The following is a 26,663-nucleotide window of genomic DNA, read 5'->3' on the forward strand; positions in this document are numbered from 1 at the left end:
TTTCTTGCTTTTTTTAAGGTTTTTATATATAATTTAAAAAATTAATATCATAATTGAAATTGACCAAAGTGTTCATATAATTATTTAGAATTTGTACATTGAAAGCTTACTTTGATAATTGTGATTCAATATGATGTATGCTAGCTTATATATATAGAGGTAGTTATTTATATTAATAATTTATGTAAATAATATTGTAGAGTGTTATAGTATGATTCCAAAAATTATTAAGTGTTGGAGTTTGAGAATATTATGGTTAAATTTGATGAACATGTGTGTGTTGTACCTTATGAATATCATTAGGAATGTTATGAGATGGTTGATGTGATGTTAAAGTGTGGACATGATATTCGATTGTGAATAAGTGGATGTGTTTAACACTTGATGTTACATTAATTATATTGTGAGCTATGAATTATACAATAACACGACCAGTGTTTATGCGCAGTGTTAAAGAGAAAGTGTAGATTCCTAGTTAGGAACCAGTGTTAAATTGTAGCGCAATTGTGTTAAACATGTTTGAAACATGAGTGTGAGGTCGTGGTATTGTATAATTCATGAGCAGTGTTTATAAATGAAATATGTGATGAATTATGGAATAATATGTTGCCTTGAGATTATAATATTGTTATTGAGATTGAGTAAAAGTGTAAAGTAGAACATGTGTTGAATTGTGAGATACGTAAAAACATGTGATGGTAGATTGTGACATTATGAGATGTGAAATTGTGAATGAGTTTTGGTTGTAAATAAGTGTGTGATTAACTCTTGATGTGACATTATTTGTGTTGTAAGTTGTGAATTGTACAATAACCCGACCAGTGTTATCTTGAGAAAAGTGTAAATGCGCAGTGTTAAAGAGAAAGTGTAGGTTTCCTATTTAGGAACCAGTGCTAAAGAGAAAGTGCAGGTTTCCTATTTAGGAACCAGTGTTAAATTGTAGCGCAATATGTTGTACGTGTTTAACACACGAGTGTGAGATCATGGGTATTGTATAATTCACGAGCAATGTCTGTGTGCTAAAATGATTTTAGGGGTTGGACCTGAATCAGGAGGGAAATGCCCTGACGGACTCTTCAAAGTGTAGGCTTTGGGGGTCACCGGGTTTGAGTGCTCCTTTAAGCCTATGTTGATCCCATATGGTTGGAGCATTCTCGCAAAACATCGTGACCCTGACTGGTCTCCCTATGATCTTACTTAGTGAGAGTGACCTGACAAACCCATTGTGTGGTGTGTCTTGTTATGTACTCCTAAGCGCCCCAGGGTGGTTTTTCACTGACATGGTACCACATTGCATATAGGCTTGAGTCTTAGCATAACTGTCTCATGCGCTTGCTAATTGTTTATTATGAAATTGATGTGTTATTATGTCTTGATCAGAGCATGTGATTCTTGTGTAATGTGATTGATGATTGAAAAGTGAATTTTGAATGACAAAGTGGTGGAATTACGTGAATTACGTGTAACTAAGTTTTATTTGGTTTACATGATATGTATATCTAGCTGTCTTGTTTCTCTATTAGTTAGGAATGTGATAACTCACTCCTCGTGTGTTGTTTGTGTTTGGATCCTGTGATGATCTTGAACTTTGTGTTCAGGGGAGCAGATGACTAGGTGAATTACTTTAAGGAACCATGTGCTGAAGGACGTCGGGACACAACACTCTGATAGGATGTGACATTGGGGTATAGGGTTTTATAAACGACCTTGTTTGAGCCGAAGTGAATTTATTATTTATTTAGAAAAGTTTTATGATGATGTTAGAAAGGTGAATGTGAGCCTGCTACCCTCTTGAAAGGCTTGTATTTAAATATGTTTTAAAAACTTGAATTAAGTTTAATTTTTTTAACTATTTCTTTTATTATTATTAGTACATATATGTGTGGGGTAGAGGGTGTCACATATGGTACTTCTTTAATAACATCGGATTGTACGAGACTACGCTAATCAATGATGACACCATTCTTAACAATGATATGACCATTGTCTCTTCTCCAATAGATAAGATATCCATTTTGATCAACAATTGTATAGTTTGGGAACTTTTTAGGATAATACCTAGAACACTTTCTAGCTTTCATGTATGGTGAAGATGTATTAGCTGCACTGCATCGATAATGGATCATGTGAGTTTGTACTAAATGGTACAATTCATTGTCTTCATCCTAACAGAGTATTTCTGCTGAAATTATCTTGTCAATATCATCCGGGGAAGGGTAATTTTTTATGAGTGCAAAAAAAAAGTGTGCATGTGGCAATCCTCAATTTTGGAATTCAATTATGTACATATATGAAAAGGAAACCACAAATATTGATGTTAGTGATAGTTACATAAAAGTGTTCCCAATACTTGCAACAGAAAATTATGATCTATATATTTTGCATTAAAAAATATACAACAATAATAAATAGAGAAAAATAGATACGTATACCTGGATGTTCGTTCTTGAAATAACAAAATCTTTCTTCAATAGTGTGAAGACTCTACGTGTATCCAAATCGCGACCAATATCTGCTATCATTGATGAGTGAAACTCTAAAGAGCAAACACTCTTTCTACTTTTCAAGTCTAAAAACTAGATTTGAAATTTTCTTGTTTGTCTCGTACACTTTACTCTCAGGTATATATTTCTATTTATAATGTTAAAGAGATATAAATTTAGGCCTTTTTAAAAAAATAGATTTTATTTAAAATAATTTCATATCTCTTTATCTTTATATTTAAAAATAAAAAATCATCTCATATTTTCTTATCTTAAAAAGCTTCCTGATATAAGGTAAAAATAATTTTCAAATAATCACTTGGCTAATTATGATAACTAATTGCATGATCCGATCCTAATATGTAGCAATAAAATCTTACTTTTATTTTATGAACAACTTTCACATTTATAAAATAATACTATTTGTTCATATTAAATTCTCTAATTTAATTATCAAATAAATTATCTTCTTTTGCAAAGATTGAAACACTCGTTTACGTGTGACTCTATAGGTTCAATATTAAACCGATACTAAATTAACCATAATTAATTTACTAATCAAGGTAGGTGTCTAGCAACACTTATTTTCAGATAACATGAAGTACCATCTTTTACCTTCAAGAATCAATAAAAGAATAATGTAATATTTTCTTTCATCATTTATCATTCAAGGTTAACTCTAAAGTATAATATTATTGTCAAACTCTAATAAGTTAACACATTATATTTAATCAATGAATGACTTAAGAAATTTTTTTCTTCTTTCATTCAATTGCCCTGACCAAGGTCTTAATTCTATCATAGAGCTGAAACTCATTGTCTACACTTGATGGATTCCTTCTTTATTATAATTAATTTTTCAAGTATTTAATCTTATCCCATATTCATTCAACTAGTGCCCTAAGACATTAGGTACTCGAAATTAAAATATAATAAATAACTTATTAATTACTATGATAATTTCAGGTTAAAGGAAACTATTATATTTCTTCTTGAAAACTTTCTATTGATATATCAAGGTAATATTAACTATTAAAAATTCTCGATTGAGTTAGTTCAATGATGAAATTCACATATATATCATCTATATATGCAATTTAATAAATGAGATTTATTAATCTTTATCCAATAAAGACCATTACATATGTATTGATCTATCCATATTATTGATGTTCTATTCACAAAAATATTTTGATTAAAAACAATTTAGATTAAAATTGTAAAGGACTTGTTTCTCATTATCATAATCTCTATTATGATAGCAAGTCTCTAATTTTAATCAAGGAATTGTCAAATTAACAATTTAATAAAACAATAAATATGATAATAAAATAAAGAATTTTTTTTACCAAAATTGATAGCATGATGGATTGAATCTTAGGCATACATATTTATCCCCAATAATCTCCCAGTTGTGCTAAAGTCAATCACTCATGTATTACATTACTAATTCTAACTTATGCTCATCAAATTACTTTAGTTTTTAATTTTGAGTCTTCATAAATGAGGCACAATCTTTAGTTCTTCTTAAGCACTTAAGAATGGTATTACCCACTTTCAATGCTCTCCACCAAGACTTTCTTGATATCAACTTGTTACACATAGTGCATAAATGATATTAGAACATGCAAAAATCATGTCCTATATAATAGCTCCCACTATTCCAGCATATGATATCTAGTTATGTATTCTCTCTCTTCATGAGTTTTAGGACAATCCTCCCTACTAAGAGTAACTCCAATTCCTATTGGCAAATAGGAACTTTTGGAGTTTCCATGTTATACCTCTTTAGGATGGTATCAATGTACCTAGATTGAGAGACACCAAGCAACCTTCTAAATCTATCTCAATAAATCTTTATTTTTAAAATATTGTTTCTCCTAAATATTTCATTGATAATATATTAGTAGTCAAATCTTTCTTCATTATATTGTGTATTATTTTATATGTCATCTACATATAAATGTAATGCTCCCAGTAACCTTTTTGTACTCACAAAGTTCTTCTTCATAGCTAACAAGATTAAACAATTCAATTATCTTGTTAAAATGAATGCTCCAAATTCTAGACACTTCTTTCAATCCATAAATGTATTGTTGAAACTTGTAGACTTTATTAAGGAAACATATTTTAGCTCACCATTAAGGAAAGCCGTTTTCCACATCCATTTTTCATATTTCATGATCATAGTATGTTGTTATAGCAAGAAGAATCTAAATTGATATGAGCATTGCCACAAGAGAAAAAGTTATGTCATAATCTATATTTTCCTTTTGATGATATTTATTGGCAACTAGACAAGCTTTGTAGGTCTCGACCTTCCAATTTACTCCAATCCTTTTCTTGTAAACCCATTTACAACCAATTGGTTTTATATCCTTTGAAGTTAGTCCATACTTTGTTGATCTTCATTGATTCCATTTTAGATTCAATAGCTTCTTGTCATTTCTTACAATCCAAGCTTCGCATAGCCTCTTCATAGCTTCTTGGATCATCATCATCATGATAAATCTCATTTGATTTTTCATCTAGGACTATCAAGTTTAATCTATCAGGTGCACAGTGCACTCGAGTAGATTCTCTAGAAGGCTCATGCATTGGGTTCATAGATTGTTGAATTGGCTTTAAGATTGATTCATTGACCTGATCTTGAATTATAGTTGGCTCTTGAACCACAATTGTTGGAGTTGATGACCTTTGTGGTAACTTTAGAACATTAAAGAAAGGTATCTCGATTTCCATCTCATAGTCCAGAGTTGTTTCATTGGTTAATTGAGTTTCATCAAACTCAATTTCTTTACCAAAATAAATCTTTTAAGTACTGAAATGTTTGCAAATGAATTTTAGGGGGACTAAATATGTTATGGATTATTGAAATTGCAAGTGTATTTATGGACACTTAAATCGCACGATATGTTTGGTGTAAAGAAATGAAATGAGTGTGAAAGTGAAAAGAGATTAAATGAGATGAAAGATTTGAATTGAAATAGAGTTTAGATGTGTCAGATTTACATCAATTTTAATTTTTTTTTATCTCAAATACACCAAAGAAGAAAGTAACCAAACACTACCTTAGGTTTAAATCACACAAGTATGTTTGGTTAATTTAAAAGAATAAAATGTGTGTAAAAGTGAAAAGAGATAAAAGATTTGAACTAAAGTAGAGTGTGGAAGTGTGAGATTCACATCAATTTTTAAAATTGAAAAGAAAAATTATAAATTGACAATGTAAAAAGTTTTACAAATCATTCAATCACAACTCATTGTAAATTTATTGACTTTTAGAATAATTATTTTAAAGTAATTCAAACGATAATTTATAATTAGATAACCATGTAAAATAATGTTATCATGTTATTTTCTAAACATTAAACTCTTTAAAATTTTCAACTCAAATACACCAAAGATAAAAGTAACTAAACATCTAATGGCAATTGTTGATAGGAGTACTTTGTTTTACCCAAATCAATGCATGTTGGATGTAATATATTTGTACCTATCTATAAATTGATGGTAACTTGGTTTCGCATAAAGTGAAAAATAAAATACTTAAAATGTAAAAATAATAATGGTGAATTTAGTTCCTGAATTTGTATCTGATCGTCATTTTTATTTTTATTTTTTTTATAGAAAAACTTAAATAAGTTTTTGAACAAAAGTTAATTTTGAAGACTTAAATGAAATCTTAAAAAACTTAAGGGATGTATTTGAGTTTTTATTAGTTTTATGAACTAAAATGTTAAGGAGATACAAATTTAGTAACTATCAAATTAGTCATTTACTTATGTTAAAGATATTTAATAAATTTCACTCATAATTTTATATTTAATAATAAATTTTAATTAACAATAAAAACTATAGAACACAAATTTAATTTTTTTATCCATTTAAATTTTTTTTTCAAACACTGTTAGTATTAAATATTTTTATATTGATAACTAATACTTTTAATTTTTTTGTTGATCATGATATTGGTACAAAGTAACTCATGTTAAAAATGGTGACGAATCTTCATCGGAGACCATAAACATACATAAGGTAGATATTCTCCTCATAATACTTTTGAAATAATTATTATAAAAAATAATAATTTCTTCATCATACATGATTATGATTGAATGCTAGTTTAGACTATAAAAAATATCTTTATAGGGTGAATGTTTTCTAATTGAATTCATGCAATAATGCTGTAAACATTTGTTTGATGGATAATTTTTTAGTCTCGAGAATATGAAAATAAAAAAAATTATCTCACATTTGTAACAAGATAATAAAATAATAAATTCTAAATATATTTTATTCCTAGAAAAATCATAATCAAGTTCAATCAATATTTAACCCGAACAAAGAGATATGTTTTAATTATTTTCAGGCATATAAATACGTGCCCAACCATTTTTAGTAATCAAACAAACACATTTTTTTTATAAAATAGTTGAGAATAACATTCTCATGTTAAAAAATTATGTGTGAAACAAACAATACCTTATAATATTTTGTTTTGTTTGATGCACACCACAGCATGAAGCTATATATGATTATGGTTAAAAGAAAATTTGCCTAATCTCATTATCCTAACAAATAGTATATATGGTAAGACTATCCAATTTACTATATCTAGACAGAAGAATGGAAGTAGATTGATATCTAAAGTCTAAACAGAGGAATGTAAATACAAGGATAAAAGAAATGGAATGAATATTGTTGTGAAGTGGCAACACCAAAATAGGGCATAGGCCATGGGACCAGTGTTCCCTCGAGTCTCTGATTGGTCCCTATTCAGTTCAGTTTGGTTTTGTTTTTGTTAATTATTATTGACTGCAAAATCTGGTGCATTGGCAGTGCACGGAGACCACCATGCAGGCGCATGCCTTCTTGCAGTTCAATGTCTCCCGCGTCATCGTACGGTCACTAATTGTCTATTTCCAAGGATGTTTATTTCTTTACCCCATGCATATGAAACCATGCTGTATGCTATGGCACGAAGAAATTATTGAATGATGAAAAATTATTATGGTCTTAGTTAATTTTTTTTATATATAAAAAGTAATTAGGTTTTGTCATTTTCTTATAAATTAATAAACTCTACTATATGTCATGAATCTCACGATCAAATAAAGATGATTGAGACTAATGAATCAGAATTATGCAATAAATCTTCATATTGTTGGTTAGTATCACATCTTGGATCATAGGATATTTATTTGTTTCGTGTTTAGTTTAGCGTTTTGAATACTACTGGTCATATATATATATATATATATATATATATATATATATATATATATATATATATATATATAAAACGGATTATTAAGATCAAAGAAAATGATGTTTCCATTTAATATTATCATAAATTTTACTTTTTATTCTAAAATTACTCTTATGTTTATAAGTGATTATTATATTTAATGTCGGTAATCATAATTGAATGAGTGATCCTAGAAAATAAAGTTAAAAATATAAAAAAATTAACTTGAAGTTTAAAAATTAATTATTGTTTTTTATAATTAAGATCAACGATAAACATAATTTATTTTTATATATATAAGATCGAATGTAATATTATTTTCTATTTTTTGGGTGAGATTTTTAAAAGTTAACATTTATAATTTTTACATCTAAACATGATTATTCTATTCTTAACGCGTTTCCAAACATGCTAAGGACCAATTAGGATGGATTGATTCTTGGTCTGGTGGTAAATTTTTATTAGAATATCTGGTTAATGCATTTTTATATTCTTTTGTCATTGTTCACTGTTTAAATCTTGAATCGTAGCCGGATATTCATGAGTAACGTGTTTGGTTTCATATTTTGAATGTGATTTTCAAAAACTAATAATACTTATAATTTTCATATTTTAATTAATATGATTTTCTACTATATCATTTTTTTAGCCTAGAGCGACCTTCAAATATTCAAATATATATATATATATAACTTTTTTATATTAATTATATGCATAATTGATGTAAAATATGTTATATTTATATTTGTTATATGCATCAATATATAGTGATGTAAAAAATCATAATTGTAAGTTAAAATACAATCGAGTCTTGTTTTAGGCCAAAATAAATTTTAATTTTATGAGAGTAAAAAATATATTAAAAATTTTACAGGTATAAAAAATTATATATTTCTAATTTTATAAAAACTGAAAACATATTTTAACCAAACCAAATATATCATAGTTCTCTTCATATTTAGACAACTTCTTCATTCTAGTACACTGTCACCTTAATCCATTATTATCTTAAACATCAAAATTCAAGTGAAATTCAAAGAAATATGAGATACATAAAAATAAAGGTTAGTTGAAAGAAATGTTGCAATATCTTGAATTAATGTAAAAATTATTAGGAATTAGACAGGAATCACCAAACACGTTTCAGAAGACAGACAGAAAAAGTTGCTTATGTTTCTAATGTGAATAATGAATTTATAAAATTTGAAAAAAAGGAAATTAAATTAATCTAGAATACAATGTATGGATTTTTAGGTGATTTATATGATTTCAAAAATCTTGATAATTAGTACAATTAGGGATGAAAATGAGATGGCTTATGATAAATTTTATAAAGCTTAAGTCTAACTAATTATCAAATTCAAGGCGTAAGTTTAATGCATTTACTAAATACAAGTCATTTTTAATGTGATTTAAAAACTTACTACGTAATAAGAACACTTAAACAGATTAATAACTAATTAATGATTAAAAACAGGTTAATAACCCTACTTATAATTAAAGTCTTACTGAAAAAGTTATTGAACAAATAATAATTTTTCTTTTTAAAAATAAAACCAAACACACTTCTAGAAGTTAAAACGTGATATGAATGAACCCGTTAGGTAGATTTTTTTCATAGCCTTCAATTAAATAACCCGTTGGGTATATTTTAAACACTATTTAAAAAATGATTTAATTTATAGGAGGAGAGGACCTGCAATTCTGCAAAATGACTTTGTAGGGTTACGCATGACTCCTGCATATGGTTGCATCGGGTGGTAGTCTGGTAGACTTTGGGAGCTTTTGATAAAATTCAAAAGAAAATAAAATGATATATATATATATATATATAGGGCGTCTTATATAAAGGAGCAGAAAGATATTTTCCAAAGACGAAAGTCAAGAAAGCTATTTGTCAACAGTAAAATATTAAATTAACTATTAAAATTATAATTTTAGGCCATTTTAATTTCTTTAATTAAAAAATAATTAGTTTTTAAAATTCAAAAGTGTTAATTGGTGACTAATTAGTAGGAATCCAGCAAAATAACAGTATAAATTTGACTTCTTAATTTTTTTTAGCTGTATTTGACTTCTTAATTTAATTCTTGATTCCTGATAAAAATAAACTTGACTTTTGATATCTTTCAAGTTATAATGGTACTTTTTTTGTTATAGTTAACATGGTACTTAATTAACTTTGTTATGCATTAGTAAATTTAGTTTCTAATGCTAAGAACTAAATTAATTAACCTGTAATTATCAAAGTTAAGAATGAAATTGAGTATCTTTGTTAATTTATAGACTAAACTGACTACAGTTTTCAATTAAAAAAAAGAAAGAAAAAAACTGACTAAATTCAAGGATAAAATTGGGAACTAAAAGTTATTTCAATTCCTAAATTAGATCTATAAATTTGATTTCAACCTTTTTCAAACAATTAGTCATTTTTTAATTTTTATCCTATTGATTTTTTTTTAATAAAACTTTATTAGCAGAACCTAGAAACTTCTAGAAAAATTAATACAAACAAAGTTAGCTATTAATTAACGCATTAGAAATAAATACAGGCGCTACATCAAAAGCAGGAACGAAACACTGGAAAAACTGCACAAATTTTACTAAGGCATCACCAGCCTCTTTGGTGAGATCAAATCTCTTATCCTTTATACTGGTGAATGCTATAAATAACTTTGCTGTCAAAATTAAACAGTCCCACAACTTAACTGATATTGAAGGGTAGTTGTCAAGTGTAGAGATTAATTTGATCATAATTACTATCTTTTAACAAAATAGGTTGATTTAGTAATTTTAAAATTAAATTGATGGATAGTGTAAATGTTAGTGACTAAATTAATGGCATTTACTAAAGTCGATAAATATTTTTTTTTATTTTTATAATATTAAAAACTAATTTGGTGGGGGACTTAGGCCTCTCCCATTAAAAAAAAAAGAAAAAAAACCCAATTTAATCAGTAATGGAAAAAATTAACTCATTTTGGGTGCCTTAATTATAGCATTTAACTTAATAAATAAATGGGAATCATTTATCAAATTATATTTTAATGATTTAATTTTTTTTTCTATGACGACAAAAGTAATAAGACTAACCCTCCTACGTAAAGATCATCAATGTGAAATTTTCTTTCCCAAAAAAATATTTTTCATGTGTACAATTAAAAAATAAAACTCCTATCATCAGAATTAACAAACTCAGTCATATACAACTTATATTAAACGTATTGGTTATTTAATTTTGTTAATGACTTAATTATATTGGGATGGAATGAAATTGGTTGGAAAAAATATTTTTCAGAAATATAATATTCTTTATTTTTATATAAATTTTGTTAACCATTATTCTGAAAATAAATGATAAGGAATTAAAAGTAATTTTCTTTAATATTCTAAGCATATATTTACTGTTAAGAAGTGGACCAAGCTGGTATTTGAAAATAATGGGTCCGAATGACAAATCAGAATCCACTTCCCGGCTGAAGGATATTCTAATTCCAGTTCACCACAAGAAACAAAAAGAAACTCACGCGCGGACGAGTAGAGTAAAACCACGCGCCATTTGAGAAATCCAAAAGCAGATCAAGGAAAACGGCTTGACGTGATGACAGAGAGAGAGAAACACACTCTCCTCTTTCTGCTTTAAAATGAAGTGTGACTTAAAGAACCAAGGGTCCCACTCTCATTTTTTCTTTCTCTAATCTCTATTTTGTTTTCCCAAAGCAACAACCCAACATGTGAGAAGAAAACAAAAACATATGATGTTTAAAGAATAATATTAAAAATATAATAAAAGCGAGTACAAAAACCATATTTTTAGTATTTATTAAAAACTATTAAATACGTAATACTTACAAAAATATTATAATTTTTAATAATAATAAAATTTAAAAATATATTATTTGTATAATGACTAATATAATATAACAATTAAGGAAAATAAATATAAGATGTAATAAATAATACTTGAAGAGAGAATTTTTTTTTTTTTAGTATTTGACTATAGTATAATCACTTAATATGGAATTATTTTAATTTAATTAGATATCTCAAATTTTTTAAGTATATAATTACATTAAATACTTATAAAAAAATTTGTCAATCATATTCTAATAAATGACACATGTGATTTTTAAAAAAGTATTATTATATAAAATATTAAATGAATTATTGTATGAAACACATTAAACATTAATAGGGATTCAAACCTTTATTAAGCTTTGAGGGACTAGTCTTTTTTCTTCTGTTACACCTAACCCTGGTAATAAATTTATCATATTTTTAAGAATTAAAATTAGTATAATTAATCAAAAATAAAATAAGAAAAATAAATATTTATTTTTATCCTTGATGTAAATAAACGAATTTTTGTTCTCCGTTTCCAAGCTATATATCCTCGTTTAATTATGATAATTGAAACTTTGATGAATAATTATTTGATTTTTCAATTATTTTTTTCTTCTTCCTAGTCTATTAATAATAAAAATGAATTCTTTTAATGTATAAAAAAAAAATTCCAATAGCTCTTGCTACTTTAACCTCCCCGACCACGATTTTTTTATATATTTTTTTCTAAATATTCAACCTCAAAATAATAAATTGTATTCGTACTAGATATCAAAAATCGAAAATATGAGATAATGAAATAATAAGATAATGATAAATTAGTATTCAACAATAAAAAATTTGAATTTAATCTTTAAACGTATACAACTTGCCATAGATTAATCCCTTGGACAATTTGATGATAAATTGTTTGGTGAATTTTTTAATATCAAACTAATTCTTAGAAAATATTATTTATTATTAAATTAATTTTTAAAATTTGCAACTTAATAATAAAATAATTTAAAAAATTTAATAATAAAATCAATTTATCTCATATTTTTATATTCAAATATTAAATTTAAATTTTCTATCCTCGCAGATCAATTTATTGGTCTCACACCTTGAAATAACAAAATGGGTATTTACTCGATAAAAAAGAAAAAAAGCAAAAGCATGTTACAATAACTATCACCACCAACAGCAACACTTTAGTGAGAGAGAGAATTCTTCCTCCGTTTACCGTTCTTCCAGTTTGAGAGAGAGAGAGAGAGAGAGAGAGAGAGGGTGAGTTGGTGTGTGGTTTGTGGAAATAGGAAGAGGGTGTTTTTTTGTTGTTGTTGCTTTGAAGTAGTGGGAACAAAGAGAAACAAACCCCATTATATCATTGCCACACTTTTCTCTCCATTTCAATACTATTGCTGGGTTTGCATTTTGTCCCTTTTGCTCCTTATTATCACTTTGTTTCTTCTTCTTTTCTCTTCTCTTTTTGTTTTATGCACCGTTGATCCCTCTTTTCTCTCAAAACATTGCCGAACAACTCTTGGATTCATGTGGGTTTTATCATTTCTCAAGCAATGATAAATGCAACAAAATATTTGGTTTTTGTGGATTTTCCTTTTTCTGTGAATAGTACCCTTTTTTCTTTTCAAATTGGTTTTGATTTTGCATTTGGAGTCAGTGTTTTGATGCTTCAGGTAACTAAGTAGCTTCCTGATCTGTGCTAGGCTCCCATTAGTGATTTCCAAATTGGGGTGGTGTTTTGTTGTTAAGGGTTTGCAATATTGAGGTTTTTTCAAGTAATATTATTATTTTTTTGGTTTTAAGCACCAACAAGGTCAATTGTATTCCACAGTTCCACTACCAATTTCATTATTTTTGCTCTGAGTAGCTTTTTCTTGTTGATGATGTGGATTCAAGCAATTGCTGTTGGCTTTTCTGTATTTAGCATTTCTTTGTTGATTTGATTTGGTGTGGTGGTTGTGTTTTTTAGCGACTCAAATAGAGCAAAATAGTAGGACTACTTGATTTTGTCATTGTTTCATTTTATGTTCTTCACTTGGTGGTTGGTTTAAGAGTTGTCTTGGTTATGTTCATCATCTTGTTTGTTGGTAAGTAGTTATTTATTGAAATTCAAGTTATAGAATAAATGAAGCTGCTGTTGAATGAACTTGTGGTTTTACTTGCAGGGACTTTTTAACTGGAAATCTTTTGTGTGATGCTATGTCATATTGAGACATGGAGAGGGTTGCAGAGCCAAAGGTACTCCCTCGAACCTTGCCTATCCTGGTTGAGGTATCGAACTCACGCACAGCTGCTGCAAGAGAGTCCGGTCAGAGACTAAATCGCCAGGAAGTTTCGGGTGTCGGTGGGATTTCACTGAGAGAAGTGAATCAATTGTCCAGAACAAGGGATGTGCATGTTCCTATTACACATCTGGCCTCCATCAGAGAAGTGGCTCAGTTGACGAATGCACGGATATATTTGGTGCAAGAAGATACAGGATTTGATGCTCGATCCTCTGAAGAATCCCTCACCTTTGAGCCTACTATGACATGGAAAGGAAATGGCTCTTCACCAGAAGAAGCTGAAGAATTTGTGCCCGATATTGAGACATTGAAGGGGAGCAGTGATTCATTTGAGGATGGTGGTTCGAGTTTATTTGCTGGTGCTAGTCATCCCCCTGAACCTGTTGATACAGATCTCATGAGAACGGTTTTTGTACCGATAGGTCAAAACAAATCCGAGGCTGGATGCTTAATTAAGAACTTGCCCACAAAGGGCCCTTTCCTGGAGGATCTCTCGATTCGTGTTCCTGCAAAGAAACCAAGTCCAGCTGTTCTTTCCCCTGAAGAAAGTCTGGTTGAAGAACTAAATGGCATAGGGAACTTATCATTTTTAGGTCCTCGAACATTGCAGAGTACTGAGAACTCTCTCCTCCCTCCAGATGCTGAGGAAAAAGAATGTGTTTGGGATGCTTCTTTGCCTCCTAGTGGCAATGTCAGTCCACTTAGTAGTATTGATAGTATCGGTGTTGTCACTGCGATGAGCATTGTTAATAGTTGTGCTAGTACGTATCGGAGTGATGCAATGACCAGTGATGGCATGCTTAGTTTAGACAGGAACTGTGACAGTAATAAAGGTAGTGTAAGGGGGGATTCACTAGAGAGTGCTAAAACTAGTGTTAGTCGGCCAAGTGATAGCAGTGGCCTCAGCGATGACAGCAACTGGAGCAACATTACTGGTAGTGCCAATAAACCTCACAAAGGAAATGATCCTAGGTGGAAGGCTATCCTTGCCATCCGGTTACGGGATGGGATTTTGGGCATGAGTCATTTTAGGTTACTCAAACGACTAGGATGCGGCGATATTGGAAGTGTCTATCTCTCAGAGCTGAGTGGAACTCGGTGTTATTTTGCAATGAAAGTTATGGATAAGGCATCCCTAGCAAGCAGAAAGAAGCTGACTAGAGTACAGACAGAGAGGGAGATATTGCAGTTGCTGGACCATCCATTTCTACCGACTTTGTATACACATTTTGAGACTGACCGATTCTCGTGTTTGGTAATGGAATATTGTCCAGGTGGTGATCTGCACACTTTAAGGCAGCGGCAACCTGGGAAACATTTTTCAGAATATGCTGCACGGTATGCTTTGTATTTACATAATTGCTTTCCTTTACCTAAGCTTTTTGTTAATTACTTTCCATCATGTATTTGTGTGTTTATGTGCATGAATTCAAATGTCAATGATATAATGTGATTACCTTTTGCTTTTCATGAAGCTTTATCTAAACTAGAGAAATGTTAATTTTTGTTACATTTGGAGAGTTTTTGAAAAACATGAACAATTTCTTCAAAACAAAGGGGGAATTAAGGATTTGTAATTAATCTTCTTTTTACTTCCTTCTTATTTATTTATTTTGCTCATACATTGAGGTGCAAACTTATTCAGAATCTTCAATGCTTGATTGTGTATTTCACTAATTCATGGCTTTATCTCTCCCTTCTCTACAAGTTAACTATCAATTCTGTTATTTCTAAATCTCTTTTGAAACTTGAAAGCTGTATAAATTTAAACTTATTGCAGGCTTGAGTTATGCTAGTACTTCCTCTACCTTCAAAACGCAAACCACTTCTTATTGTGCCCATCATTTGAACAAGAATATTTCAGAAAGCACATTTGATTTGTACTTCATTTCATTCAACCTTGTTAAGTGATTCATGCATGATATTCATCAGCAAATGATGTGATAAATATGTGTCTTTCTAGTATTGTTAGATGGACCTGCCAATCACTTTGGGAACTATCTAACAAGTATCTTGCAGAAGTGGCCACTCTTATAAGAGTATTTCTGTTTGTGTAGTATTTTTATACAGACTGATGTGTGTCTTCTTGCTTTAAGACTAAACATAATATTGAGGGGATTAGCCTTACAATTTTTTGTTTCCCATATACAAAAAACTGGTGCATGATCTTCTTGTTCTCCATAACATGCCTTTGCACTTGAATACATTATTATTTGGCACTCTCAATCATCATAATGATTTACGTTGTCATTTTCTCTACATATAGCTTTTATGCTGCGGAGGTCCTGCTTGCTCTTGAATATCTTCACATGCTTGGAGTTGTGTATAGAGACCTCAAACCTGAAAATGTGTTGGTCCGAGATGATGGTCACATAATGCTATCAGATTTTGATCTTTCCCTCAGATGTGCTGTGTCACCTACTCTTATTAGAACTTCCTATGATGGTGACCCTTCAAAACGGGCAGGTGGTGCATTCTGTGTTCAACCTGCATGTATTGAGCCATCATCAATGTGCATCCAACCTGCATGTTTTATTCCCCGGTTATTTCCTCAGAAAAACAAGAAGTCACGGAAGCCAAGAGCTGATCCTGGGTTGCCGTCCAGCACACTTCCAGAGCTTGTTGCTGAGCCTACTCAAGCTCGATCTATGTCCTTTGTTGGCACTCATGAGTACCTTGCCCCAGAAATTATCAAGGGTGAAGGTCATGGAAGTGCAGTTGATTGGTGGACATTCGGAATTTTCTTGCATGAGCTATTATATGGTAAGACCCCTTTCAAAGGGTCAGGAAATCGCGCTACACTTTTCAATGTAGTTGGTCAGCAACTCAGGTTTCCCGAATCACCGGCGACCAGTTATGCCAGCAGGGATCTGATCCGTGGGTTGCTCGTGAAGGAGCCACAGCATCGTCTTGGGGTTAAAAGGGGAGCAACTGAGATCAAGCAGCATCCCTTCTTTGAAGGTGTGAACTGGGCATTGATTAGGTGCAGCACACCGCCAGAAGTGCCGAGACCGATGGAAAATGAAGTACCAGCAGGGAAGGTTGTGGGACCAGTTGATCCTGTTGGGGTTGGCAGCACTAGTAAGAGGATAGCAGGTACTGACAACATGAAGTCTGGGGGTAAATATCTGGACTTTGAGTTCTTTTAGTTTGGACTCCTCAATCTGTTTTTTATTATTGTATTCGCCATTCTCAGTCAGTTTCATGGGTGCTGCCCATCATTACAATGTTATTTCAGCTTACCTGTGCCTTTTAGTAGAAGTCCATTTCAGTTGGAAATATGATACCTCAACTTTAGATTAGGTTTTTCTCCTTGTCGGATCCGGTATTTCATTTGGATAATCCATAATGTAGTGTTTCTATACAGAATTTAAATACTTCTCATGAAAATTATAATCTTTCTACATTTTTGGGCTAGATTTCTGATGTTATCAGGTGCAGATGGCATTGTTGTGTGATGTTCTTTCATTCTGCTTATGATTATCTTGGAGTTAAAATAGAATGCTCATAGAACAATGATAAGGAATATTCACAATCGGTTTCAGGGCCTGTTTGAAAAGAAGAGGTTGCTGGTTCCATTTCTTGATTTCCATCTCACCTGAATTAATATTCATTCAACATTTTTAGAATTACTGCATTAGGTAAGATAAATTAGATTTCAAATCATGAATAAAATAAGGAAGTACTCTAAATTGAGTTTTGCTTTGTTGAGGAAAGTAATGCAAATGATATCTTTCAAAACTCTACTTCAGCGCAATTATGAGAAGTCTGCTGAAATCTAGTGAGTTAAATAGGGTTAAGAAGCTACCCTGATTCATTCCTTTTGTTTATTTGGGAAAGCCTGGATTATTATGCTTTGCAAGAGTAGATTTTTCTGTTGAATCTTTGGTCTGATGGAAATCCACACGAATTATGGCATTTCCTATGGTTATGTTAGTATAAGATATCTTGCACATTTTGTGAAATTTGATATAAATTATGTATTAAGACTTTCACTTTGAAAGGAGATAATGTCTTAATCACACTAACAAAACTTATGGTAACATTCCTTTTTTCAGTTAATCTTTCCCAGAAAGTATTATTTTAACCTAAAATTGTTTTACTGCAATTTTCACCCCTTACAATTTATTGTATTTTTGTGAAAAACCAACCTTGAATCTAAGATGCCCTTTTTTTCCTATCTATTTTCCCCATTTGTAAGACTCAACAAATACAAGATAAAAAGTTTGAAATCATTGAATTGATGTTAAAATGAAAAGGGCAGGAGCAATTCACAAAAGCAAAATGAGGACCACATTTAACATAGCAGGCTTTTCATTTTAATTATACAATCACTACTTTTCATGGTTTTTCCTTTGGTCCCCCCTCTACAACATTTGTGCTGCATGTGTTATAGATTCTCTGCGTGGAGATGAAAGGAGACTTGTCAATATAATGTAGTCATTTGTAGGCTTGTCACAATTTGCTTGCGTCCCGTTATTTCTCTCTATGGTCCTTTCATGAAAACATAGATGTTTCTGAAAGCTGCAACAGGGACTAGTTGATGACAATGACATACCATGCCAAACCTGGACTAGAGTCAAGGTATGTTTGAATGGAGTAGAAGAAAAGGATAAAAAGAAGATATTTTTTTCATTTTTTAAATTGAGAAAATTATGGCAAGTCACCAACCAACCACTTCTACAAACTCAAATGAACTTTTCTAAACTTTAATAGCTTGCTTATCCTTAAAGGGTTATATTGTTGGCCATAATGCCATATTTAGCCATACATATAATTAATTACGATATGACAGGATCAGTAAAATTCATGATACATTATTTGGACTTTAGGTCAACTTATTTAGTTCATAGTATTTTTAAAATCCCCTATTTAATTGGTACTTGCAATCAATGCCTGCTTGGTTCAGGAAAGTAGTAGGGTACGTAGTTACCAAATTGAAGAATGAAATCCAAATCCATAGAAGAGAAGTTCCCAAATTGTATATCCATACACACTTTCTCGTCCTATCCTCTAGCAGAACTAAACTATCTTTCAATGTCAGTAGCCTAAGATACTTTTAAGATTATGCTAGGATAAACTTCTGTCTAATCACTTCAACGAGAAAAAAATAAAATAATTTTTTCAAAAATTAAAAATTAGCTTGTACATAAGTTAAAAATTATCTTTGAGAGAAATTAATATAAGAGAGCTTTTATAAATTAATTTATGTGCAAGCTAATTTTAATTTATTAAAAAGTTCATTTCATTTACTTGTATTTCTTCTCTTAAAAATGCTTTTAAAGAAGTTTATGCAAACAAGTTTTAATTTTTAATAAATAATATAATTAGAAAATAGTACTTATCAATCATGGGAACTTGGGACAGCTCTTACTTGAATCCACCCATTCGTTTTATGTCATATTGCATCAAATTCTGAAAGAAGTATCTCAAACAATTAAAAAGAAACGACAGAATCAACACGAGAGTATTTGAGTTTATGGAGATGCTAGGAGCACCCAATATTTTCTGAAAATGTCAGAAATGTCCCTTCCCCTATCTTTTTCTTTAAAAAGCTGGGTGCACAGTGATTTCCGCTACGAAGCTTTTTTTTCTTGCGTTTCTCTCTTCTGTGCGATATTTTCTTGCGCTAGGTGAGCTTTTGGTGAAGGTGAAGGGGCTGGTGTTCATTGTTGTGGTGGTTTGTTCGACGTCGTAAGGCAAACGAGGTACGTGGTACGCATTTCTGCATCTCTGATGGGTGTTTGTGAGTGGGCTGATCCGTAGAGCATACGGATCAAGTTGATCCGTAAGACTGGTACGGATCAAGTTGACCTGTATGTTATTATTAAGAATACGGATCAACTTGATCCGTATAAGCCTTACAGATCAAGTTGATCCGCAAGGCTTATACGGATCATGTTGATTTGTAAGGTTTATACGGATTTTGAATTTGTAAAATTTATTTAATTTTATAATTATTTAAATTATTACTTTGTTTGTATTGTCATAATTAAAAATAATTTAATTGTTTATACGTTTAATTGATTTTCATTGTATGTAGAATGACATAGGGTTTTTGCATTTTACTAATAATGAGTTGTTGTGACTGATAGTAAAATATTATGTATAGTTTTGTATGTTATGTCTAGTTCGTTACGTGTTGTATGTCTGTGTTGAAATTTATGATTTATTGTTAAGATAGACGAAGATCAGTGGATGTATGAAAGTATAATGTCTGAAGAAGTTGATATGGATTATCAAAATGAAGAAGAATGTGGTGTGAGTGAACCACATGTTGATTGTTTGAATGCGTTTAATACTTCTCAGGTAATAATGTTCATGATTGTGAGTGATTTAATAAAATGAATATGTTGTAGAAAACTAAAATTATCTGGATTGCTTTGTAGGTGTTTGACAGTCGAGAGGATGTTTTGTGGTGGGCTCGATCCGTCGCTCATGAAAATGGATTTGTGACAGTGATTATAAGGTCTGACACAAACACTGGTAGTAGAGGAAGGACTTCGTTTGTGTTAATTGGTTGTGAAAGGAGTGACGAATATAGGTGTAGGAAGAAAGAATTTGTTAGAAGAGATACTGGGACTAGGAAATGTGGGTGTCCTTTCAAGCTTCGTGGCAAGCCAGTGGTTGGAGGACAAGGCTGGATGGTGAAGTTGATGTGCGGGATTCATAATCATGAATTGGCCAAGTCATTAGTTGGACATCCATATGCTGGGCGATTGACTAAAGCTGAAAAGACACTTATTGTTGATATGACGAAGTCAATGGTGAAACAAAGAAGCATTCTGCTAACTCTGAAGGAGCATAATGTCAATAGTTGTACGACCATCAAACAAATATACAATGCAAGAAGTGCATACCGTTCTTCCATAAGAGGAAGTGATATTGAAATGCAACATCTAATGAAACTTCTTGAATGAGATCAGTATATTCATTGACACAGATTAAAGGATGAAGACGTGGTTCGTGATATCTTTTAGTGTCACCCTAATGTAGTGAAGTTAGTCAATGCATGTAATTTGGTGTTTTGATAGACAGAACCTACAAAACAAACAGGTTTAGACTCCCACTGCTTGATTTTGTTGGGGTGACACCAACTGGGAAGATATTCTCTGCCGATTTTGCATATATGGAGGGTGAACGTCTTAATAATGTGATTTGGGCTTTAGAACGCTTCTGAGGTATATTGTTAAGACGTGATGTCCTCCCTGGAGTTATTGTGACTGACAGAGACCTAACATTGATGAATGCAATGAAAACTGTATTTCCTGAGTGTACAAATTTGTTGTGCAACTTTCACATAAACAAGAATGTGAAGGGCAAATGTAAATAATTAATTGGTCAAAGAAATGCTTGGGAGTATGTCATGGATGCCTGAGGAACTCTTGTTGATTGTCCTTCAGAGCAGTAGTTTGATGAGTGCCTGAAGAAGTTTGAAATGGTTTGTTCACTTTGGCCAATGTTTGTTGACTATGTCAAGGAAACATGGATAATCTCACACAAGGAAAAATTTGTTTCTGCCTGGATGAATAAGGTGATGCACTTAGGAAACACAACAACAAATAGGTATGAAATTGTTCAATTATTTCTATTAACGTTGATGAATTGATGGAATTTTATTGTTGTATATGTTTATTGTTATTTGTGTATTTGAAATGTAGGGTTGAATCTACTCACTGGGCTTTAAAAAGAGTGTTACAGAATAGCCTTGGAGACTTATGCAGTGTCTGGGATGCCATGAACAACATGATGACGCTACAACACACGGAAATTAAAGCATCATTTGAAACAAGTACACATGTCGTTGGACATGTCTTCAAAAAAACCTTATACAGAGAGGCTTCTTGAAATGATTTCAAGGTATGCTTTAAATCAGATTGCTGCTGAATTTGAGCGTGTTCACTATGCTGGCAAGAATCCTTCCACTTGTGGTTGTGTCATGAGAAGCACGCACGGTCTTCCTTGTGCTTGTGAGCTATCCAAATATGTTGATGGTTGCATCCCACTAGATTCAATCCATATGTTCTGGAGGAGACTTAGTTTTTCAGACCAAGGGTTATCTAAGCCCGAAGTGAGCATCAAGGAAGAAATGGAAACAATATCCAAAAGATTTGAAGAACTTGATGTTTGTGGTAAGTTTACTCTGAAGACTAAACTTCGAGAAATTGCATACCTTGATCAAAATTTGATGTGTCCTCCTCCAACAAAGGTTAACACAAAAGGTGCACCGAAGAAACGATAAACAGAAACCCAAGGTCAACAAAGCGCGATCCATCTTACTGGGAGTATGTAGATGCTTTTCATTCTGTGCAAAATAGCAATTCGTCAGTGAGGCGTAGTGCATCATCTTCTGAGCATCCCAATCCAAGAACGATCATGCCTATGTTGGACCAATTTTTTCCATTTATCCACGACTTCATTCATAACATTGTTGATGTCAAAACTGATGGAAACTATGGATATCAGTTGGTTGCCAGTTTATTAGGTATGGGTGAAAACTCTTGGTCGTTGGTCCGCACCCATCTCCTTAAAGAACATGGGAAATTCTCAGATGAGTATATGAAGCTCTTTGGTGACAAGGAAAGATTTGAGGAATTAAGGATGTCAATACTTGTTGATGGGTTAACCAAGGTATGTAATTTATGTTTTTGATTTTTAAGACTTAACTTTAAAATTAAGTTTGACGTGTATATTTGTTTCATTCAGGTGACTATGGATAAGTGGATGGATATAATCGACATGGGATATGTCATTGCATCAAGGTATAATGCAATCCTTGTATCCTTGTCTCAACAACAAAGCATGACATTCTTTTCTCTTAGAAATCAACCGCCATCAGATTCTTCAGTGCATCGCATAATTTGTATCAGTCACGTGTATGACAATCATTTTGTTCAGGTACATTCTAGATATAAAGTGTTTTTTTTTATATTTATGCAATGAGTTTTGTACGATTGAGTTAATATTTTTTTTGCATGTACAACAGGTTTATTTAAAAGACCGTTGTCCTTTACCGCCTGTAGCATTGTTATGGTCTAGCAGTTGTCATCCTCAGGCGAAGCAGTGACCAACTCCATATATTAGTAGAATGTAGCATTACAAAAGCTTCATGATGTTCAAAAGAGACTATGTTGACATAAATGATGATTGAACATGTACCTTTTAATCACTGATCGTTTTGAATTTGAATCTCACATTAGAGTTATGTGTCTTTGTATATTTGTTCCGTTAACAAAAAAATTATTATTTAATTCTTGCTTTAAGAAAAAAATTAATCGGTGCTACTAAAATAAAGTACGCATGTATGATAAATCATTGTCTGAGTTGACAATACATTGTGAAATGCATGCGTGTTAACATAAAGCATGACAGGACACTGTAAGACTTGACTACAAATTCAAATCTGCTGCAAGATAAAGCATGTCACGTCATTGGTGTAGTTGACAACACAGACAGAAACCATGTGCACGCGTATATATTTATTTTAAAAAACTGAAGCAATGATACTGAAAGTCATCTATATATATGACACAGTCGAACACGGTAAAAAATCACACATTCTATCCTAACCCAACTCTTAGAACAAAGTATGGTATTCTTGGGAGAAATAAGCAGTCAAACAATTGTGAACTCCACATTAGGTTTTATTTTTCCAAATGGATCCATTGTTCACAATGATAGTGGTGTTTATTTTCAAACTTCCACTCCAGCACCCATTCGAGTACCTAACGCTTGTGATTTTCAAACATTACAAACTAGAATACACAATACCCTTCAACTAACCGACAAACAATATTTAGATGAAATTTACTACCGGCAGTCATTCACAGATACAGGTAACCATCTTCACTTTCAATGTATGCAACTGAAAAATGATGATGATGTTAACACAATGTTAATGTGTAATAATCAATTTTCATGTGTTGGTCCGATTGAGTTATTATGCACCATTGGTAGAACACCATATGGTATATTAAACTTACTTGAAGCTAGTATGACCCCTACTCATGATGCCCTGTTGTATTACAATGTGAGGTGAAACATGTCACACCAAAATGAGTTTGTTGGTTACTCGTTCACGGGAAAAAATCCCAAAAAGTTTGACATTCCTTCTGAATGTACCATGAATGAATTGAAGGATTTGATCAAGCAAGTTGCGCCTCATGGGATTCCCTCTTATGGTATTCATGAAACACAAACGGTAATGCGATTGTTTTTTCGACAACCAAGTCACTATGAGTATTCAGATAAAATTATCAAATTCAAAATTATTGAACTGAAAACCAACGACGACGTGCTGAAGGTGTTAGTGCAGTCTAACTACTGGAAAAAATTTGGGCCAATAGAAATTTTAGTTGTTTTTAGTAAACAAGTAATGAAAATGGAAGACGACGTGTCCTTGTCTCAAAATTAGCATGACTTAGTTGTAGTATTTGATGCAAATTTTATTTCTTTCCACTATGTTGAAGTTAATGAATGTTTCAATTTGTGTCCATTACCGTATGATGATTATTTAATGTTATTGGTTTACCTAAATCAACAAATTCGTTAAATTAAAATGACAACAATGGGACACGAAAATAAATTTGTTGGTAAATAATAGTTTATAATAAAAAAACAAAGATTAAATAAAAAATAAAAAACAAAGAGCCAAATTATAGAAATTAAAATGATATTTGAGCCTCAAAAAAATTATTAATATATTTTATGAGCATCAACTAAATGTATTTATACTCATAAAAAAGTATAAAAAATAAAACAGTTTTTTCTATAAAATTAGCTCGTGTTAAAACTTAAAATCAAAGTATATATTCTCATCCTAACAAGTTGAATTTCACGAGTCAACTCCAACAAATTATAATACTGGTATTTTTAATTATTTTTTGTTTAAAAACTTTAAGTCGTTAAATTGGTTTTGACCAAACTATCGATTTTTAATCCTCTAAATTTTGACTGTGGAATTGGATCTTTTGGATTTTCAAAAGTATTTGGATATCACATTAAAGGACACAATTAATTTAAAAGTTAACACTAATATCATAAACAAATATTATCAACCAAAATAACTATAAATATACAAAATGTTCAGTAAAAAAACAAACATGTTTTCAAATACAAGAAAAGTATATACATCATCCAAATATGATAATATCAAATGTGTAAATAAACTATGACTGATTTTTGCGCCGCCTACGTCGAGACCTCACATACACAATGCGGTCTTCTGTGACATCCTTAACAATCCTGAGACATTGTTCGATGACCTCATGCGTCGATGTGCCTGACGTGACTATCCCTAGGTTGAGATGACGCTCCAACCTCTCAACGATCGCATGGTAAGCCTCCTGTTAAATAGAAAACAAACAAATTAGACAAATTAGTATTAAAATAATTGATGTAAACGACATTTCATACATCTAACCAAATAGTAACACTTACCACTACATATTTGGGCTCGTCCACATCAGACCTGACAGGTGTCGATGCTGCTGCTGGCTCCGGGACCTGAGGGATATGTGGCTCTGGCACCTGAGGGATATGGGGGATATGTTTGGGCTGCGTCGTAGGTGCATCTCGTGGAGGATTTGATGTCTGTGCCACAGTCATGAATGGATGAGAAATGACGAAGAACCAGCTGATGTAGTCGGGCGCACACTGACTTGGCACAACACACATGTCACCTGCTGGCGCAAAATGGTCTGAGTAGTGCATCCACCTGTCGTCTATCTCATCAAATGACACCCATGAATTGACAGGCGGAGCAAGAATACTCTGGACGTATCCGAACTAGCGCATGACCCTCTCTGGTCGACATCTGACAGCAACGGGCCCCCAGCGGAGCTGACCGGAAAAGCATGAAATCAAATGTAACTCCCGTACCGATTGGTGCTCCCCATATGGCAACCAGCAGATATCAGGAATCGTAAGTCAATTCAGGCGCTGCCTATACGTCTCTATAGATATGCTCTTCACAGTCTTCTTCGTAGCAATCCACCGACATGCACGTGGTGACACCTCGTCATAGTTCGGATCAGCGTTACACTCCGCAATTGACAAAAAGTGCTCATATATCCAACACTACAAAGGTTACATGAAAATCATACAAATTTCAAATGAACGTATAAAATACCCTAATTAAAACATTGTTGTAATTAACTTATGAAAAACATGTTAATTACCTATAACAGGGTGATGCAACCAGCAAGCTGTCGGCTGGTGCTGATGCAAGCATCATTCAGGTGATCGTACATATGCACCAGGGCAGCAGCTCCCCACGCATACCTCCTTGTCTGACTTAGGTCACGCAGAGCGTCTAAGAAGACAACATGAACATGAGTTGCACTCTTGTTAGCAAAAAGAGTGCAACCCAAAAGATGAAGAAGATAGGCATGAGCTGCAGTTGTCCAATGTCCGGCCTGACATCTGCGCTGATATGTATCTCGTACCTAAGATAGGCGTACGTATGGTTCATGACAATGTCTTGTCTCAGCCTTGGCTGCCTCTGGTGTGACCATTAGTAAGTCAACCAACATCAGCACCGCCTCGTCGACGTGCAGAGGCTGGAAGGTATGGAAGTCGCCAACGATGGGCACATGAATAAGAGACGCCACATCGTCTAGCGTGATGGTAACCTCCCCCACAGGAAGATGGAAACTACTATCTCCTGGTGCCACCTCTCCACAAATGATGATATAAGTCCCTGATCGTCCGTGTCTACTGAACATGCAATCAAAGGACTTAGTCCTGTCCCAGCAACTAGCCCCTCAATGGCAGGGACAGACCTACCTAATTTCTGCA

At 32.1% G+C, this 26,663-nt stretch overlaps 1 protein-coding gene across 2 annotated transcripts; it reads left to right on the plus strand.

Annotated features, from left to right (window-relative positions):
* Positions 1–12,732: 12,732 nt before the first annotated feature.
* On the plus strand, positions 12,733–17,282 carry LOC100792314 (serine/threonine-protein kinase D6PK). 2 transcript variants are annotated; one of them, XM_006576656.4, is made up of 3 exons: positions 12,733–13,667; positions 13,746–15,203; positions 16,132–17,282. In XM_006576656.4, exons 2-3 carry the CDS (start codon positions 13,795–13,797, stop codon positions 17,012–17,014), a joined length of 2,292 nt encoding a protein of 763 aa, XP_006576719.1. In that variant the 5' UTR covers positions 12,733–13,667; positions 13,746–13,794; the 3' UTR covers positions 17,015–17,282. The 2 variants fall into 2 exon arrangements, with proteins under 2 accessions (XP_006576719.1, XP_003521068.1); XM_003521020.5 differs by having other exon boundaries at positions 12,733–12,981.
* The last annotated feature ends 9,381 nt before the right edge of the window (positions 17,283–26,663 follow it).

This window comes from Glycine max, chromosome 3, assembly GCF_000004515.6.
Source record: "Glycine max cultivar Williams 82 chromosome 3, Glycine_max_v4.0, whole genome shotgun sequence".
NCBI classification, from domain to species: domain Eukaryota; kingdom Viridiplantae; phylum Streptophyta; class Magnoliopsida; order Fabales; family Fabaceae; genus Glycine; species Glycine max.